This window comes from Terrapene carolina, unplaced genomic scaffold (genome assembly GCF_002925995.2).
Source record: "Terrapene carolina triunguis isolate 2854851 unplaced genomic scaffold, T_m_triunguis-2.0 Scaffold93, whole genome shotgun sequence".
In the NCBI taxonomy this organism is placed as follows: domain Eukaryota; kingdom Metazoa; phylum Chordata; order Testudines; family Emydidae; genus Terrapene; species Terrapene triunguis.
In genome coordinates this window covers 2,743,555-2,761,140 of record NW_020664444.1, presented here as the reverse complement: position 1 = coordinate 2,761,140, position 17,586 = coordinate 2,743,555, and the positions used below count along the sequence as shown (strand labels likewise).

Here is a 17,586-nt window from a genome sequence, read left to right as displayed (position 1 = left end):
GCAAAAAGGCAGAGGGTAAATTTAGAATGAAAGGTTTTAATCTTTGTATCTAGATTTGTTAATTACTTTTAAATTCCTGTGTTTTAAACCATTTACATTTTGCTGATAAGTTTATTTTAAACATGGCTAAAACTGCAGGAAAGAGTTTTCAATTTGAAGAAGGGGAGGACTTGTTGAGACACACTTTTTTTTACACAATCTATTTACAAAGGAAAAGTCATTTGTGTAGGGGCAACCAGCTCTTGCAGTGTAGGCACAAATGTTCTGAATTGAGCATGCAAAAATGCTTGTGTATTTGCTCACCTAATTTGCACGTACAATTAACATGACTGCGTTTGTGCATTCAGAATAAGTGGGCAACCGTTCATATTTTTACATGAGCATTCCAAGCAGCTGGGCCCTGATATTCAAAATGAAAACTTTAAATGATATTATTATTAATATCAGAATCATGTCAGGAGACAGATTTGAAGTCTTGATTTCAGTTGCCTGTTTTAATTTATTTTAACACTGGTAGAGAGTGGGTCATCCTTTCCTATTCTATGAGTGCAGTTTTCAAACATAGGCATTTAAGTTGCACAAGTAAAATGTGCTACAAACATGTAATTGTGCCCGCTGTACATGTATGTACTCTTTTTCATGCACATATATGTATTTTACAGGTGATGCTATTCTAAGGTTAGCCCTTTCCCCCGTGTATATGGTTAGATTAGATATGTATCTACTTCAGGTCATTTGATGTGAGCTTGGGCTTCTGAGGGGATTAATAATATTGTTTGGCACATACACATCACTTTTCATCTTCAAAGCACTTTACAGATAGTAATTTAAGAATAACCTACAAGGAGTTGGCGTTACTGGTCCTATTCTACAGATGAGGGAGGTGAAGCACAGGGTGTGGAAGTGACTTACCCAAGGCCACATAGTTTCAGAGGCAGGATTAAAACCAGGAGTTCCTGGTATTCAGACCTTACAATTAGGAAGTGATGGATGTGCTCCCTTCCATAAAAGGTCAGCCTGTGCTCATGTGACTTTCCATGTACTCTGGAACAGTGTGTGCATACCCATGTTTGGGAACATGAAGGCCAGACCTCCCCAGATTTGGGGCAGCTCTTCATTTGATCTGGTTCCAAACCAAATGGTCGTCTCCACTGTGGTAATGTTTCATGGATGTCTGTCTGAGTGCCTACCTGCCAGGCACTGAACACCATAGCCTCTAGGTTCTGATGTAATGCTAAGATTATTTTACCCAACACCAGCATCAACCATGTGGTTTTGGAGAATTCTTCTTACAGCTTGCATTGCAGCACTGCAGCACAGACTGCTTTTCTGCCAGGAGCCCATCCCTAGAGGGCGGAGAAAGAGAAGGTGACTGTTTCCCTCTGGAGTCATTCCTGATGAGCCATATGTGCTGGGATCCTGTCCCCATGTGGGGGGGTGGGATTTCAGGCTCACAGAACTTTGTGGTCAACAGCAGCTGCAAACCTGAATGTCCCTGGGGTTGTTCCTCTGTGATGAATAGGAAGATGGTAGGTGAGGCGCACTGGGAGCCAGTGCATCTTGCAAAGACACATGGTAACTTATCAAGTCTCTTTGCGGCTGCAGCAGAGCCAGAGGCAGAGGAACGGCACCGGACTTCGGTTCGAGGGGCCTCAGGATGTCGGGGAAGCATTCGAACGCGAGGCCCTGAGGAAGGTGGGACAGGAGGTAGGTAATTTATTGCTCCATTAAGATTCCCTTTGGAGAGCTCCTGTGGCTGTTTCCCATTTATCCTGGGCCCAGCGGGCCTGGTTGTTAAGACGCAGACCCAAGAGTCAGGATTTCTAGCTGTTGTTCCGGCTCAGTCCTTGATTTGACACGGGTCTAAATAGCAGCACTAGGTACAAGCTAACAGAGAGTCAGGCTCACAGTCTTGGCAGCAAATCCACTTTTGTTCTGACAAGGAACAAACCGTTTAACATCAGAAAGTCCTAATGTGAAAGCTGCCTGGGCTGAGCCTGTAAGTTATTTATTCAGGATCCCTAACGTTGTTTAGAGGGACAGCCAGGGAGAATTACAGTGGGCTGCCAGGCCAGTGGATTAGCAATAATCTAAACCATTCTGCACATTCCGCCCTGGGGCTCTTCCAGGGATAAGCCTCGCTGCAGCATTAAGGGATGGATGAGGCTCACTTCTGTCTGTCTGGATCCATAGTTCTTTCTGGATCTCATCATTGCTTGTCCAGACCTCCCCAGGTTCACACCTAAAATGGTGTTTGGAAAGTCCGCAGGACCACAAACGCTGGTTCTGAAGGGGTCCTGGCTCGTTAACCCGTCCAGCTGCTCTCAGTGCGCGAACTGCACTGAGGGATAGATATAGCCTTCCTTCTGTCCTCCACAAACACCTCATTCTCCCTCCCACTGGTAAGCCACAGCCTTCTAACCTTCCTGCAGGGCCTCTTCCAACATCCTGAAACCCCTGCAGCTCTCCCCAGGAGAGCATTACACTGCTGCTGGTTCCATCCTCCCACCTCAGTTCTCTGCCAGATCCCTCTTGATAGTTTGACGTGCAGTCACAGCCAATCCACCTCCCTTTAGCAGCTGGCACCCAGCGCGGAATAGAAGTCTGCCTGCGGCGCTTTCTCACTCATCGGTTTCTCAGCACCATGCGACTCACCATAACCAGCCATGTTCCTCTGACGTAATAGCCTCCTGTGCCTCTAACAGGGGGATAATGGGGTGTTTAAAAATGGGAACCTAAGTTCTCATATGAACTTGTCACCATTAACAGGGACTGTAGTGTTACTGAGCTGTCAAAGGGGGATGCTGTCAGAGCCGCCAGTTAGAAGACATTTCTACTGGGAGAATCCAGTAACCTGCTGTTGAGGGGGATTTCCTGTGCCTGATATTAATGCATGGAATCCAAGACAACTGCATTAGCCAGAGGGAAGCCTCAGATTCCAGACAGATATTTGGCAGCTGTGAGGTTAGGAATATTGTCCTCAGCTGCCCTTCTGAAAAACCAGAGCAGGAGGGAAGCGTGACCTGTTGTCCTAATAATATTGAGAGTGAACTAGTCCCAAACCGAAAGGAGACTGGTGGGAATAACCCATACCCAGCAGATTTCCAGCTGTCTTTATTGTACAAACCACTTGTTCAAAAAGGGGTTTCTAGGTCAGTATGACAAAGAATCTAAACTGGAGGATGGTATCAGCCTGTCTGCTATTTATTGCTAGTGAGGAGTGGCAAAAGTGCCAGAGATTCAGATGAACACCCAAAAACACAGGGGCCTCTTTGAATGTCCCCCAAGCTACCCACACCTGCTGGATTTGCAGGGTGCCTGGTGAATTTCTGCCTGTTGAGCTGCAAATCCTAAATTCCTTCTCTAGATTTTACTCAGGTCTTGCTCAGGTGTTTTACCTATTGATTTCAGTGGGCCAAAGCCTAAAGGCCTTACTCAGCATTTACTCAGGCAAGCTTTATTGAAGGCAATGGGCACTTTGCCTGAGGACTGAGTGAGGACCCCAGGATTCCAGTCCCCAAGAAGGGGAGCAAAGGTGGCATTATGCATAAGCTATTGGGGCCATGCGGCTGGCCCAGGATCACTGGAGTACAAGGTGTTCCAGCCATGTCCCCTCTGCCCCAACACACACCTGGATGCTGGCTCTACTCCATCTGGGTGTCCTTTTATAGCACAAAGGCATGGAATGGGATGGGGATCTGTCTCTTGGCTGTATTTTAACCCCTCCAGGTCCAGCAGGAAGTAAGACACCCCTGGGACTCCTCTGACCCTGAGCAACAATGCTTCAGGGTGGGAAGGACTGACAGTGTTTGAACTCAGTGAGAGTTTTTGGTTACACTGATTTGCCCGGCTTTGAGTTGCAGCCCATCTCTCCATTATGGCTGATCTGCTTCTTTGGCCTGAGGTTAATGGTTTGATTGGCCACCGTGGCCACTTCTCCCGAGAGCAGGCTCAGACTCCCAGTTCCATTTAGAAACACGGGTGAGTGACTGCCAGGGAGGAAACTCTTTTTAATCCCGGTCTTTTTCCAAATGTTAAAGAGCCGATGGAGAGATTTACATTCCTTTCAGCCCAAATATTTTTATCTCCATATCTAGGGCCAAATTCACCCTGGTGCAAGCAGGCACATCTCCAGAGAAAGCCGTGGTGTGCCACCCACTCACACCAGGTCTGACTTTGACCCATTTGCTCTGAATAGACAAAGTCCAGCTATTAATGGCAACTGCAGAAAAAACACCCTGATTCTGACACATCTGGCACAGAGGAAAATGAGTTTAGGAATATGCCTGCTGGCCTGTTGCTAGTGGAGTGGCTGTCCTAGGAAAGCTGTTCTATCTGCATACTCCCCCATCATAACCCTGTGAGTCCCAGCCCTTACCTCGTCTCACTCTCACTGTTCATGCTCCTGCTTTTATTCTGGTGACAGCTCAGAATCTGTGGCATGGGTTTTTCATTTGCAGTGATTCTGGAGTCATCTGTTATCCAGCACATGACAACTAGGGTGAAGTGTCCTAATGAAAAAATATCCAGGGATTTAATAAAAAAGAAGAAAATCATTGGTGTTCCAGTAACAAGATGCCTTGATAGCACTATGATGGATACATTAGAAATACCTATTGACAAACTGGGTAATGTTCCTTCCTTCCAATGTTGTACTAGAGACTGTGCAACTGGTGCTGAAAATTTGTGCAACACTAGTAAAGTGCATCACTGATGAAGTGAGTTTTAGCCCACGAAAGCTTATGCCCAAATAAATGTGTTAGTCTCTAAGGTGCCACAAGGACTCCTCGATGTTTTTGCTGATACAGACTAACACGGCTACCCCTCTGAAACCTATTGATTATACTATAATAATAGCACTGAGCACCTTTCAAACAGTGAGAAATTACATGAAGCTCACACCAACCCACCAGCAAGGTAGGCAGGTTAACACTAATATCCTCATTTTATAAACACAGAGAGGCAAAGTGTCTTGCCCCCAAGCATAGGAGTAGCTGTTGAAATGCAGGCAGCATTCCACTGTTCCTTGCTGCCAGGCTTGTATGCCAGTCACTAGGCCACATCTAATTGCACGTGTGATGGCTGGTGTCTCTATGCTCAGTGTCATAATTAAAATATTTTCGCACATTTGCCTGGTCTACACAAATATTTTCCCTAGTGGGTGACCCTATCCTACAGTGTAGATGGCAATTTAAATGAAGATTTTAACAAATTACCCACAGTGCAGAAGGAAATATGTCACCATTCATTTAGGCAAAAAGAACAGGAGTACTTGTGGCACCTTAGAGACTAACAAATTTATTAGAGCATAAGCTTTCGTGGGCTACAACCCACTTCTTCGGATGCATATTGAGTGAAACATATCGAAGAGATATATATACACACATACAGAGAGCATGAACAGGTGGGAGTTGTCTTACCAACTCTGAGAGGCCAATTAAGTAAGAGAAAAAAACTTTTGAAGTGATAATCAAGGTAACCAAGTACAGACAGTTTGATAAGAAGCAAGTGTGAGAATACTTACAAGGGGAGATAGATTCAATGTTTGTAATGGCTCAGCCATTCCCAATCCCTATTTAGCCCGGAGTTGATTGTGTCTAGTTTGCATATCAATTCCAGCTCAGCAGTCTCTCGTTGGAGTCTGTTTTTGAAGTTTTTCTGTTTTAAGATAGCCACCCGCAGGTCTGTCATAGAATGGCCAGACAGGTTAAAGTGTTCTCCCACTGGTTTTTGAGTATTATGATTCCTGATGTCAGATTTGTGTCCATTAATTCTTTTGCGTAGAGACTGTCCGGTTTGGCCAATGTACATGGCAGAGGGGCATTGCTGGCACATGATGGCATATATCACATTGGTAGATGTGCAGGTGAACGAGCCCCTGATGGTATGGCTGATGTGATTAGGCCCTATGATGGTGTCACTTGAATAGATATGTGGACAGAGTTGGCATCGGGCTTTGTTACAAGGATAGGTTCCTGGGTCAGTGTTTTTGTTCAGTGATGTGTGGTTGCTGGTGAGTATTTGCTTTAGGTTGGGGGGTTGTCTGTAAGCAAGGACAGGTCTGTCTCCCAAGATCTGTGAGAGTAAAGGATCATCTTTCAGGATAGGTTGTAGATCTCTAATGATGCGCTGGAGAGGTTTTAGTTGGGGGCTGAAGGTGACAGCTAGTGGTGTTCTGTTATTTTCTTTGTTGGCCCTGTCTTGTAGGAGGTGACTTCTGGGTACTCGTCTGGCTCTGTCAATCTGTTTTTTCACTTCAGCAGGTGGGTATTGTAGTTTTAAGAATGCTTGATAGAGATCTTGTAGGTGCTTGTCTCTATCTGAGGGATTGGAGCAAATGCGGTTATATCTTAGAGCTTGGCTGTAGACAATGGATCGTGTGGTGTGTCCTGGATGGAAGCTGGAGGCATGTAGGTAAGTGTAGCCATTTACAAGACAAACTTTGCCTCTCTACAAAAGAAAAAGGACACTAAACTATCTAAACTGCTACATGCCACAAGGAGCCACAACAGTAGTTCCCTTAACCCACCCAGCAATATTGTTAACCTTTCCAGCTATACTCTTAGCCCAGCAGAAGAGTCTGTCCTATCTCGGGGCCTCTCCTTTTGTCCCTCCAGACCCACGAACATGATACAGTTCTGCGGTGACCTAGAATCCTACTTTCGACGTCTCCGACTCAAAGAATATTTCCAACATACCTCTGAACAGCATACTAACCCACAGAATCCCCCCTACCAGCACTACAAAAAAAAGGATTCTGCATGGACTCCTCCGGATGGTCGTAACAACAGACTGGATTTCTACATAGATTGCTTCCGTCAACGTGCAAAGGCTGAAATTGTGGATAAGCAACATCACTTGCCCCATAACCTCAGCCATGCTGAACACAACGCCATCTACAGCCTCAGAAACAACCCTGACATCATTATCAAAAAGGCTGACAAAGGAGGTGCTGTCGTCATCATGAATAAATTGGAATATGACCAAGAGGCTGCTAGACAGCTCTCTAACACCACATTCTACCAGCCATTATCCTCTGATCCCACTGAGGATTACCTAAAGAAACTACACCATCTGCTAAAAAAACTCCCTGACAAAGCACAGGAACAAATCTGTACAGATACATGCCTAGAACCCCGACCAGGGACATTCTATTTGCTACCCAAGATCCATAAACCTGGGAATCCTGGACGCCCCATCATCTCAGGCATTGGCACCCTAACATCAGGCTTGTCTGGTTATGTGGACTCTCTCCTCAGACCCTACGCTACCAGCACTCCCAGCTATCTTCGAGATACTACTGACTTCCTGAGGAAACTACAATCCATCGGTGATCTTCCAGAAAACACCATCCTGGCCACTATGGACGTAGAAGCCCTCTACACCAATATTCCACACAAAGATGGACTACAAGCTATCAGGAACAGTATCCCCGATAATGTCACAGCTAACCTGGTGGCTGAACTCTGTGACTTTGTCCTCACCCACAACTATTTCACATTTGGGGACAATATATACCTTCAAGTCAGCGGCACTGCTATGGGTACCCGCATGGCCCCACAGTATGCCAACATTTTTATGGCGGACTTAGAACAACGCTTCCTTAGCTCTCGTCCCCTAACGCCCCTACTCTACTTGCGCTACATTGATGACATCTTCATCATCTGGACCCATGGAAAAGAAGCCCTTGAGGAATTCCACCATGATTTCAATAATTTCCATCCTACCATCAACCTCAGCCTAGATCAATCCACACAAGCGGTCCATTTCCTGGACACTACTGTGCTAATAAGCGATGGTCACATAAATACCACCCTGTACCGGAAACCTACTGACCGCTACACTTACCTACATGCCTCCAGCTTCCATCCAGGACACACCACACGATCCATTGTCTACAGCCAAGCTCTAAGATATAACCGCATTTGCTCCAATCCCTCAGATAGAGACAAGCACCTACAAGATCTCTATCAAGCATTCTTAAAACTACAATACCCACCTGCTGAAGTGAAAAAACAGATTGACAGAGCCAGACGAGTACCCAGAAGTCACCTCCTACAAGACAGGGCCAACAAAGAAAATAACAGAACACCACTAGCTGTCACCTTCAGCCCCCAACTAAAACCTCTCCAGCGCATCATTAGAGATCTACAACCTATCCTGAAAGATGATCCTTTACTCTCACAGATCTTGGGAGACAGACCTGTCCTTGCTTACAGACAACCCCCCAACCTAAAGCAAATACTCACCAGCAACCACACATCACTGAACAAAAACACTGACCCAGGAACCTATCCTTGTAACAAAGCCCGATGCCAACTCTGTCCACATATCTATTCAAGTGACACCATCATAGGGCCTAATCACATCAGCCATACCATCAGGGGCTCGTTCACCTGCACATCTACCAATGTGATATATGCCATCATGTGCCAGCAATGCCCCTCTGCCATGTACATTGGCCAAACCGGACAGTCTCTACGCAAAAGAATTAATGGACACAAATCTGACATCAGGAATCATAATACTCAAAAACCAGTGGGAGAACACTTTAACCTGTCTGGCCATTCTATGACAGACCTGCGGGTGGCTATCTTAAAACAGAAAAACTTCAAAAACAGACTCCAACGAGAGACTGCTGAGCTGGAATTGATATGCAAACTAGACACAATCAACTCCGGGCTAAATAGGGATTGGGAATGGCTGAGCCATTACAAACATTGAATCTATCTCCCCTTGTAAGTATTCTCACACTTGCTTCTTATCAAACTGTCTGTACTTGGTTACCTTGATTATCACTTCAAAAGTTTTTTTCTCTTACTTAATTGGCCTCTCAGAGTTGGTAAGACAACTCCCACCTGTTCATGCTCTCTGTATGTGTGTATATATATCTCTTCGATATGTTTCACTCAATATGCATCCGAAGAAGTGGGTTGTAGCCCACGAAAGCTTATGCTCTAATAAATTTGTTAGTCTCTAAGGTGCCACAAGTACTCCTGTTCTTTTTGCGGATACAGACTAACACGGCTGCTACTCTGAAACCATTCATTTAGGGTTTGGGGACCGTACAGTCCATAAAGTCTGAACTATCCTTGTTCTGCATCAAAGGTTCTGCTGAAGGGAGTGAGATATTTGGGTCCATACGGAAGATGAGATCAGGCTCTTAGTCTCGTGTGAGTGGATGTTCCCTGTTCTCTGATTAGTGAGAGGTGGACAGGTGCAGCAGTGAAATCAAAGGATGCTCATACAGGGGACATCACTGGCAGTTCTTTCCTTCCCAGCAGGTCACAGCGACACCGGGGAAGTATCAATTCGACTGACGCCTGGAGAGAGGCATGCGGGTGATGGCACATCCCTTCCAGAGACTCCCAACCCCAAAATGGTTTGAACCTTGGCTATCTATGTGTGCAGCTGTTTGGGTGGGATTTCTGTGAGGAAAGTGGTGGCTGGGAGAGAAGAGCTTTCCTGGGCAGCTCTTGCTCGATGAATATGTAACATTTTGACTTCACAGGGCAGCAGAACAGTTTGACTTTATTTTATGTTCACATCAGAAGGCAGATAAACAAGGGAAGGGTGATAAGGGTGCTGCATGCAAATTTATCACCTTGGCATCTGCTTCCCATGCCAGAAACAATCCCTTCAGCACCTCATCAGAGCGGCTCTCTAAACATATTACCCTGGCAGTCAGTTGCTTTAACAGTACTGGCATCTTTCAAAGCCTTGGTACAACCTAATCAGAGAGAGTGAACGGTGTGAGATTCAGAAAAGAGGGAACCATCTTCCCTTTGTGTCAAATGCTCGTTAAAAAAGGGCGATTTTTTAGTGCAATCAATAATAGAGAGCAGTTGGGATCAGGGATGGGACACAGAGCCTTCCTCTTCTACATCACTGGTTTTCAGACATTTCCAGAGTTGGACATTTATGGTTGGTTTTTTCTTTTTGCTTTCAGATGTCAGCTGTCTATGCAGAGTTAGAAAATCGCCTGATCAGCAGCTTTGCAGGAAAGATGGCTAATGCCCCCACACACAGAGATTCACCCCCTGTCCCAGACCAAGCAAACTCTGCAGGTAGAGGCTTTCCTTCTCCTGGTTTTGGGATAGAGGCAGTTCATTTGCTCTAGCTGGTATGATGACCCGCAACACGCGGGTTTGGTGCTAGTTATGCAGTCCCAGGATTATGTTACATTTCTCTTTGCACCCGGGATCAAGTCATTTGAGGTCTCATGACAAATTACTGCTCCATTAGGGTGAAATCAACACAGGTTTATGGCAGGCAGTCATCCCCTCTGGAGGAGAAGGGGGGTGAAGGGTCTGTTGCCTCCCCTGGTAATACTCTGACCTTCAGCAGCGCTTGGGCAGGGCAAGAAGCACAATCTCCCAGGTCCAAAAGAAAAACACATTTGTTGTGTGAAGTGTAACAGTTCCTACCTACCCCCAGGGAGACTCTCTCCAGAGATGGCTAGATCCTGGCCCCAGCCACACCTTCCTTCAGGTAGTCTCTAAATATCCCCTGGCCCCGCCCACTCCTTCTTTCAAGGAGCTAGCGCAAGACGTCCCCTCTCTCTGCTGGTCAGCCACTACTGAGCTGATCTTTCCCCCTTTTAACCCTTCCTCCAGGCTTGACAGCTCTCACAGGTGTATTGGGGCAGGGTTGATGGAACCCAGAGGCTCTAATTAACCCCTTCTTGGTCAGTGTTGGGTCTGTGCACCGCATCACAGCAACTTTTTATACTAAGGAAGGCAACAGTGCAGCCTCTGAGTCTAAGGGGGCCCACAGAGTTCTAGAATGTGACCTTTATCTTCAGTGGGGAGTTGCCATGCTCTGGTTTGATCCAAGAAGCTTCTGCTCAGATCGGGATAGATCACTGCATGCTGGCAACTATCACCTCTCCAGGTTGCACCTTTATTTCAAGGTTGCTGTATTGTACACAGACATTGGAGCGCCAAACAGTTTGCTCTAGTGACCCATGGCTGGGTGAAGGCTAGGCATCCGTGTTAGACCACAGGAAAGGTTCATAGCCCAGCTTTCAAATGAGATGTAGGCTTGGAGGAGTCTACTCTGCAGCACTGTTTGTTTCCTGCAGGTGTTCGGAAGTCGGGGATGACGATCTCCTGGCAGAGTGATCCTTTGCCCTCTCAGCAGTGCTATTACCACCCACACAGCAGCATCCCCTCCCCCAGCAGCACAGAGTCCAACCCCTACGTCAGCCTAGACAGCAGCCCTGCCCCTTCCCCCAAGCACATGGACTACACGCTCAGCCCCCTGTCTCGACGGAAGAAGCTCTTCACCTTCTCCAGGCCCCCACGCAGCCGGGACACAGATCGCTTCCTGGACGCCTTGAGTGAGCAGCTGGGACACAGGGTCACCATCGTGGATGACTTCCTCACACCCGAGAATGACTACGAGGAGGTGAGTAAGGGGACCTGGACAGGGCTGCGCTCAGGGGTTGGGTTCCCTGTTGGGATGATCGGGGAGGTACAGTCGCATCACACTCAGAGAGCAGGAGGGAGCAGCTTGGTGGCTCTATCTCGGGGAGGCTCCTGCAGAAGTAACTGGATGGGGACAATGAAGGAGAGTTCTGTGCTGTACAGCAAAGCACTGCGATCGTGGGGCAGGGAGCTCTCCCAGGGCCTGACTGCACTGTGGAGTTAACTCAGGTTATCTACACTTACATTACTGCTCTCCAGTCAGCCTAGCTCGAGTGAGAGCAGCCACACACAGGCGCTGCACTCCTCCCCTGAGGGCTCAGCCCATGGTTCTTTGCACTGCAGGAAGCTGTGAATTCTTCCCCAGTGAATTGTGTCCTAGGTGCTAGCCTGCATCCACACTACAGAGTGGTCATGTTAACAGCTGACGAGTTGTGCTAACTCGAGCTTTAGCTTGTACCTTGATGGGCCGTTGTGCCCAGTGGCTGGGAGTAGAAGCTTTTCTCATGGTGTAGTTACATTCTCTTTTTCCCAAATCAGATGAGTTTCCATGACGACCAGGGCAGCTATGTCACCAATGACATGAGCAGTGCCAGCGAGTACATCAGCAGCAGCGATGAAGGGAGCTCTCTGACCTACTCCACCCTATCCGATCACATCCCCCCTCCCCCACTCAGTCCGCCCCCGCCCCCGCCCCCGCCGCAGTTCCATGACTCCAGACCAGTCACTTTGAGCTCAGAGGCCACAAGAAATATCTCCTCCCCACTCTCCAAAACCCTAGGGAGTCACTCACACCCAGTTCCTCCCCCTCCCCCTCCCCCGCCTCCCCCACCAGTGCCATGTGCACCCCCCCTGCTGCAGCGGGGCCTCGTACATCGCAGGAGCGAGTCCAGCCACATGAGTGTCAAAAGGCTGCGGTGGGAGCAAGTGGAGAACTCGGAAGGCACCATCTGGGGGCAGGTACCGTATGGAACCCAGCAACTGGAATGACAGCACTCAGGCTCAGTCAGGGCAGGGTGACATTGGGTCCATTACTGAAGTCTACATCAGGAAAGTAACAATCCAAGTAATCAAATCTCAGGCTCCAAGGCCTACACTATAGGGGTTGGGAAAGAAGATTTCCCCATGTGCAGCAGCATTTCCAGTTGGCCAGGTGCATTCTGTGGGCGTGTTCTTCCCTCCCCCTGGAATGTCAGGGGTTGGCCACTCCTTAGGCAAGAAACTGAAACAGGTGGACTCACTTATCTATCCCAAGGTGGCAGTTCTTATGGTGCCTCTCACTTAATTTCATCCTTGCTTTGTTTGGATCAGAACCCAAAGGACCACATAAGGGTCAACTGTGATTAGTACTGGAAAACATACCCAATAAGATCTGCCCCAGCAGCACTCTGCGGAATATTCCTTTATATCCATGTGGCTTGGTCAGTGTGAGCAAGAGTTTCATCAATCACCAGCCATAGGAAATTGCAGTTTTATCAACAGGGGTGTGCTAAAAATTGTGAACATGCTGGAAAGCAGAAGGATGGCACCCAGGTATCACAGGGATGGGTGCATTATAACTGGAGAGACGGAGAAGAGGCTAGAACCAGAAATTATGTTTATTAGACAGTATTATTGACCTGTGCCAGGCAGGCTATGATTCGCCCCCTGGTGGTGACACAGAACTCAGCTGCTTATCTCAGCTAAAATGATAGGATTTGACTTGACTGAGGTGAATTTTAGTTGTTTTGAATTGATTTGGAAAAAGCTGAGTCCAGTGAGACTTAAATTTCAAGCCATGTACTTTCTTCCCTAAACAGCGTTAGAAAAGGTAGAAATTAACCACTGGGCAGTCTCTCATGCGGATCCCTATTCCCCAAGTGATTTTATTCAATGAATTAACTTGGAGTACTCGGCCTGTACATTTGTTTCTCACTCCCCTTTTGGGGGCTGGGAATGAAGTATTTCTGCTTCGTGATTTTTTTGGATGCAAAAGGCCCTTGAGGTTTCTGTAATTCCCATCGTATGCGTTAGTGAAATAATATCTGCCCAAGAAACATGCTGAAGAGTTATTGTTTTTAATTTAAATGTCATACAACCTTCTAAGTTAACTCCAATGGGACTGTCTACTAGCAGCAATGCTGGAGGATTGAATCACCAGGTTCCTTTCTTTCTTCTGAACAGAAAATGATCCCATGGGATGTAGTCAGACTCTGATATAAAAAATACCTCCGTTCCAGGACATTTTCAGAGAGAAATTCATGACCACATAGACTCCAGTGTCTGCAGTGGCTTTGTAGTGGGCAAACCCCAGTTATAAGGAAAATGCCACAAAAATGCACCTGCCTCTAGGTATTCTGGGGCTGCATAGTTTAGGGCTTTTCGGGTGGGAATGCAGCGCAGAATGGGGATGTGCAGCATGGAGATCTCCTCCTGGGACAGGGTCTTACTGACTATATTCCTCCTCCTGCAGCTTGGAGAAGACTCAGATTATGACAAACTGAGTGATATGGTCAAATACCTCGACCTGGAGCTTCATTTTGGAACTCATAAGCCTGCAAGTAAGTAAACCACTTATGAACAGCCATGCTGCCACTAGAACCCAGAGCTGACACAGAACAGATACGGAACACTTTATGGTGAAAGAACTAAGTAATCAGTGAGATAATGCCTATTTCCAGGGACACTGTCATCACAGAAGTCATATATAGTGGTCTACCAATAATTCTTCCACACAATACTAAATAACATCTCAGATTATTAAAGTGGAGATTATTTTAAAATCTCCCTTAATTTTCTCCAGTGATGCTGTTTGTTTATTGTCTGCATTTCAGTCAAGTGGGGCTGTGAAACTCAGCTGGACAGTTTCACTTTATATGTTCAGTTTCACTTACTGGTTCTCATGCAGCTGTATCTCGGCTCCCCGCCCTAACAGCACTGAATGGGCTAGAAAGAACTCCAGGTGGAGCTCTAAGCATGAGCTCAGGAGTCCTGGTCTGCCTTCCTAGCAGAGCAACCTTTAATGAATGAAAATCAGTTCCATAGCTGAAAAAGAGTGTGGGGGAGGAGGGGGATAAGGTCAGGTCTGTCTCTTGTGGGGCATGGGGATGTGATAAACTGTCTGTCTCCTGGGGGAAGGTGGATGGGTAACTTCCGATTGCTCTCCTGGGTGTGGGAGGAAGTGATGACTAACCATTAGAAAGGCAGTCAGTCTGTGACTCACTTGAATTGAGAAGAATAAAACCGGAGTGGGATTTCTGTGCTCAGGTAATAAATCTGATATGGGAACATAGTGGTTTTGGAGGGTAATTCGAGGGTGCTAGTCTGCGAGGCTTTTTGGCAGGGTGAGGTGGTACTAACTCACCCAGTTAAGTTTCTGGAGCAATCTGGGATTTTTCTGTGTCTCTCACCTCTTGTTTTACCTTTTTCAGCTCAGCGTGAGTCTTCCATTCAGGAGATCTTTGAATTACAGAATTCAAGGATTCCCGGAGCCATTCCTGTGCCCAAAGCATCATGTCTCCTCACTCTCATTCATTATCTCACTGTTTTCAGCCCAGTTTCCTCGATGCTGGAGTCAACTGAGCCTGTCCTTACATCTGATTAAATCTTTCAGTTTCTCTTCCAGAGCCAACTCTGTTGCCTGAATCCTTTAAAAAGAAAGACGTGGTTGAAATTTTGTCTCACAAAAAGGCCTACAACACATGTAAGTAAATGTCAGAGTGGAAGCAAAACCCTAAACAGGTCCTGAGATGGAACGGCAGTACCTGGCCATATAGAGAACTGGAAAGGTAAAAAGAGAGCAAAGATAAATAGGTACATCCCAGCTTGGCTGGGTGCAGTGGTCAGTACAGGACAGTAGAGACCACTGCAATACAGTGTCCTTTGGAGGCTAGCAGAGAGAGTCAGCCTTAAGCTACCAAGAGGAAGGCTTGAAGGAGAACTATAAAGATGGGCTGTGACTCACTGGCGTGGAGTGGGGTGGATAATAGCGCTCCAGATAATGGGGCAGCCCCAGGAATGAGGCTTTTCTCCCTGCATTGTGGAGAGTGGCAGGCAGGGAGGAGGTGCAAAGCAGAGGACGCTGCAGAACATGACCAGAAGCACCTGAGGGCAGCACACTCGGCTGATCTTTACAACTGCTCCAGTACGGATCGGTGTGCATTGCCCCAGAGCCTGCCTCTGGAGGAGGCACCAGCAGGCACATAGATGGGGGAGGGGGGAGGGCTGGACTGTGACTCCAGACAACTTGGCCACTCCCCCTTGAATCCAAGGAATGCAAGTGGACACTTAGCTTGGCCCTGCTGCCTAGCATTCAGTAGAGCGACAGGTCACCATTCTGCCTGGCTCCTGCATGGGAACGCTGTGAGGTGTCCTCCATCCCCTGTGCACTGCATAGGACAAGGCAGAATGTTACCATTAGGTATCTGACTTTATCATGCACCTGAATCCCATTAATTCTAGGGGAGCCCCATGGGGAGACTAGACCCTGACATGCATGAAGGCTTCTGCTCTGTCACCCAGGCTAATCCCCTGCATTGCTTCCGCTCGGATATTTGTAAATGAGCACTTTGGATAAAGGGGGCGGGAACGGGAATGGAGTCTCCTACCTCTGGATCCAGCCCAGCTGGGTAGTGACTGAAAGTTCTCACCATCTGATGGTGGTTTGGTGGCTCGGGTGAGAAGACAGAACTGTCCCGGCCCAGTTCCTGTTGGGCAGGTGTCCACATCACAAAAAACAGCTCCTCAGGTGGCCCTCTTGCCAACAGTCTCAGCAGAGAGGCCAAGAGGCTGCCCTCCTGCCCCTATGGAGCTTCCCTTCGGGGTGTCCACCCTGACACTAATGTTCACATAGAATGTAACCAGCCTCTGGAGTCTGCTTCCTCCCTGTGCCCCAACTGATGCCCTTCCTCCTCCTCCCCAGCCATCCTGATAGCCCACCTCAAGCTCTCGCACATCGAGCTGCGCCAAATTCTCATGACAATGGAGAGCGACCGCCTGGAGTCCTCTCACATCAAGCAGCTCCTGCTGTACGCGCCTGACGCAGAGGAGGTCCAGCAGTACCAGAACTACCAGGACAATCCCAGCAAGCTGAGTGAGCCAGACCAGTTTGTCCTGCAGGTAGCTGCCATGTGGTTGGACATGGGGAAGGCATGGGCGCTGCAGTGTCATTGGGATGGTCCTGCTGGAAATCCAGCCAGTTCAGCCAGCTGTAGGAGAATAATTGCACGTTGTTTCATAGACTAACCTGCATCAAATCAAACAGCTACAGGTGTTCTAAAACTGTGTAGCACCAAGAGAGTGCTGGGCCCTTTACAGTCACGGGTCTCAGCCCTGTAGAGCCTACAGCCTAAACCCACATTATGCAGACCCAGGGAGGGAGGTGGAGCACCTGGGAATCCACGTGGTTGACAGGGAGGATTAGCTCACATCTTGGCACCTCTGAGATTATTAACTGGACTTAGTTTTAATTGTAGCTTTTCTCTGGTCTAATTTGCCAGTGGTTTTTTTTTTGAGACAAGACTCAGGGCTCATAGGATTCTTGGCAGGAGGGTGTTTAAAAAAACAGGTTTAATGAGGGGAGGGTGGAAGTGAGTCAGGGAGGAAGTTCCAGAATCCAGGGTTGCATTTCCTCTTAATGGTTAGTAGGTTTCATAGAGCTGGCTCCTTTTTTAGGGAAATAATGCAATGTTCTGACCGGCTTTCAAGCTTACAGCCCAGGAACACCATGCCGAGAGGAAAGGATTTTCAGAATTCTGTGATCTGCTTGTTAGTATTGGATGCACAGCACTATTGGGGTGGGGGGCAGGTGTATGTTCAGCGGAATAGCCAGATCTGCTCTTGAGTTTTGGTTTCGCTGATGACATATAAGTATGTGGCCAGGCATTGTGAACTGCTCTGCATTCAGGTACCAAAGTAAAGCGTTTTGACCTCAGGCTCTGCCACTTGGGTCTCCCGAATCTCCCTTGCCATGTAAATGGATGGGAATTGTGACAAATCAGTGCTACCAAACAACTGAGCTTGAGCTTTGATGGTGCAATTTTGCCCAGCTGTGAGTTTCTTCCTAGTGATAGACTCTCTGGTGGATACTGGCATTGAACCCAGTCTGTGGCAGTGAGTTGAAAGCTATTGCTGATTAAAAACATCAGCAGCTACCCACAGTTGCAACCCAGTGATACCTGAG

General features: G+C 47.5%; 1 protein-coding gene across 1 annotated transcript in view; it reads left to right on the top strand.

Moving 5' to 3' along the window:
• GRID2IP (Grid2 interacting protein) overlaps window positions 1-17,586 on the top strand; it is an 88,619-nt gene that overhangs the window by 61,820 nt on the left and 9,213 nt on the right. Inside the window, exons 10-17 of the mRNA XM_026650560.2 lie at window positions 1,589-1,707; window positions 9,285-9,382; window positions 9,950-10,067; window positions 11,084-11,409; window positions 11,967-12,386; window positions 13,879-13,966; window positions 15,031-15,108; window positions 16,327-16,523. Of these exons, the coding sequence (XP_026506345.1) occupies window positions 1,589-1,707; window positions 9,285-9,382; window positions 9,950-10,067; window positions 11,084-11,409; window positions 11,967-12,386; window positions 13,879-13,966; window positions 15,031-15,108; window positions 16,327-16,523 (1,444 nt within the window). The remainder of the gene's footprint in view (window positions 1-1,588; window positions 1,708-9,284; window positions 9,383-9,949; window positions 10,068-11,083; window positions 11,410-11,966; window positions 12,387-13,878; window positions 13,967-15,030; window positions 15,109-16,326; window positions 16,524-17,586) is intronic.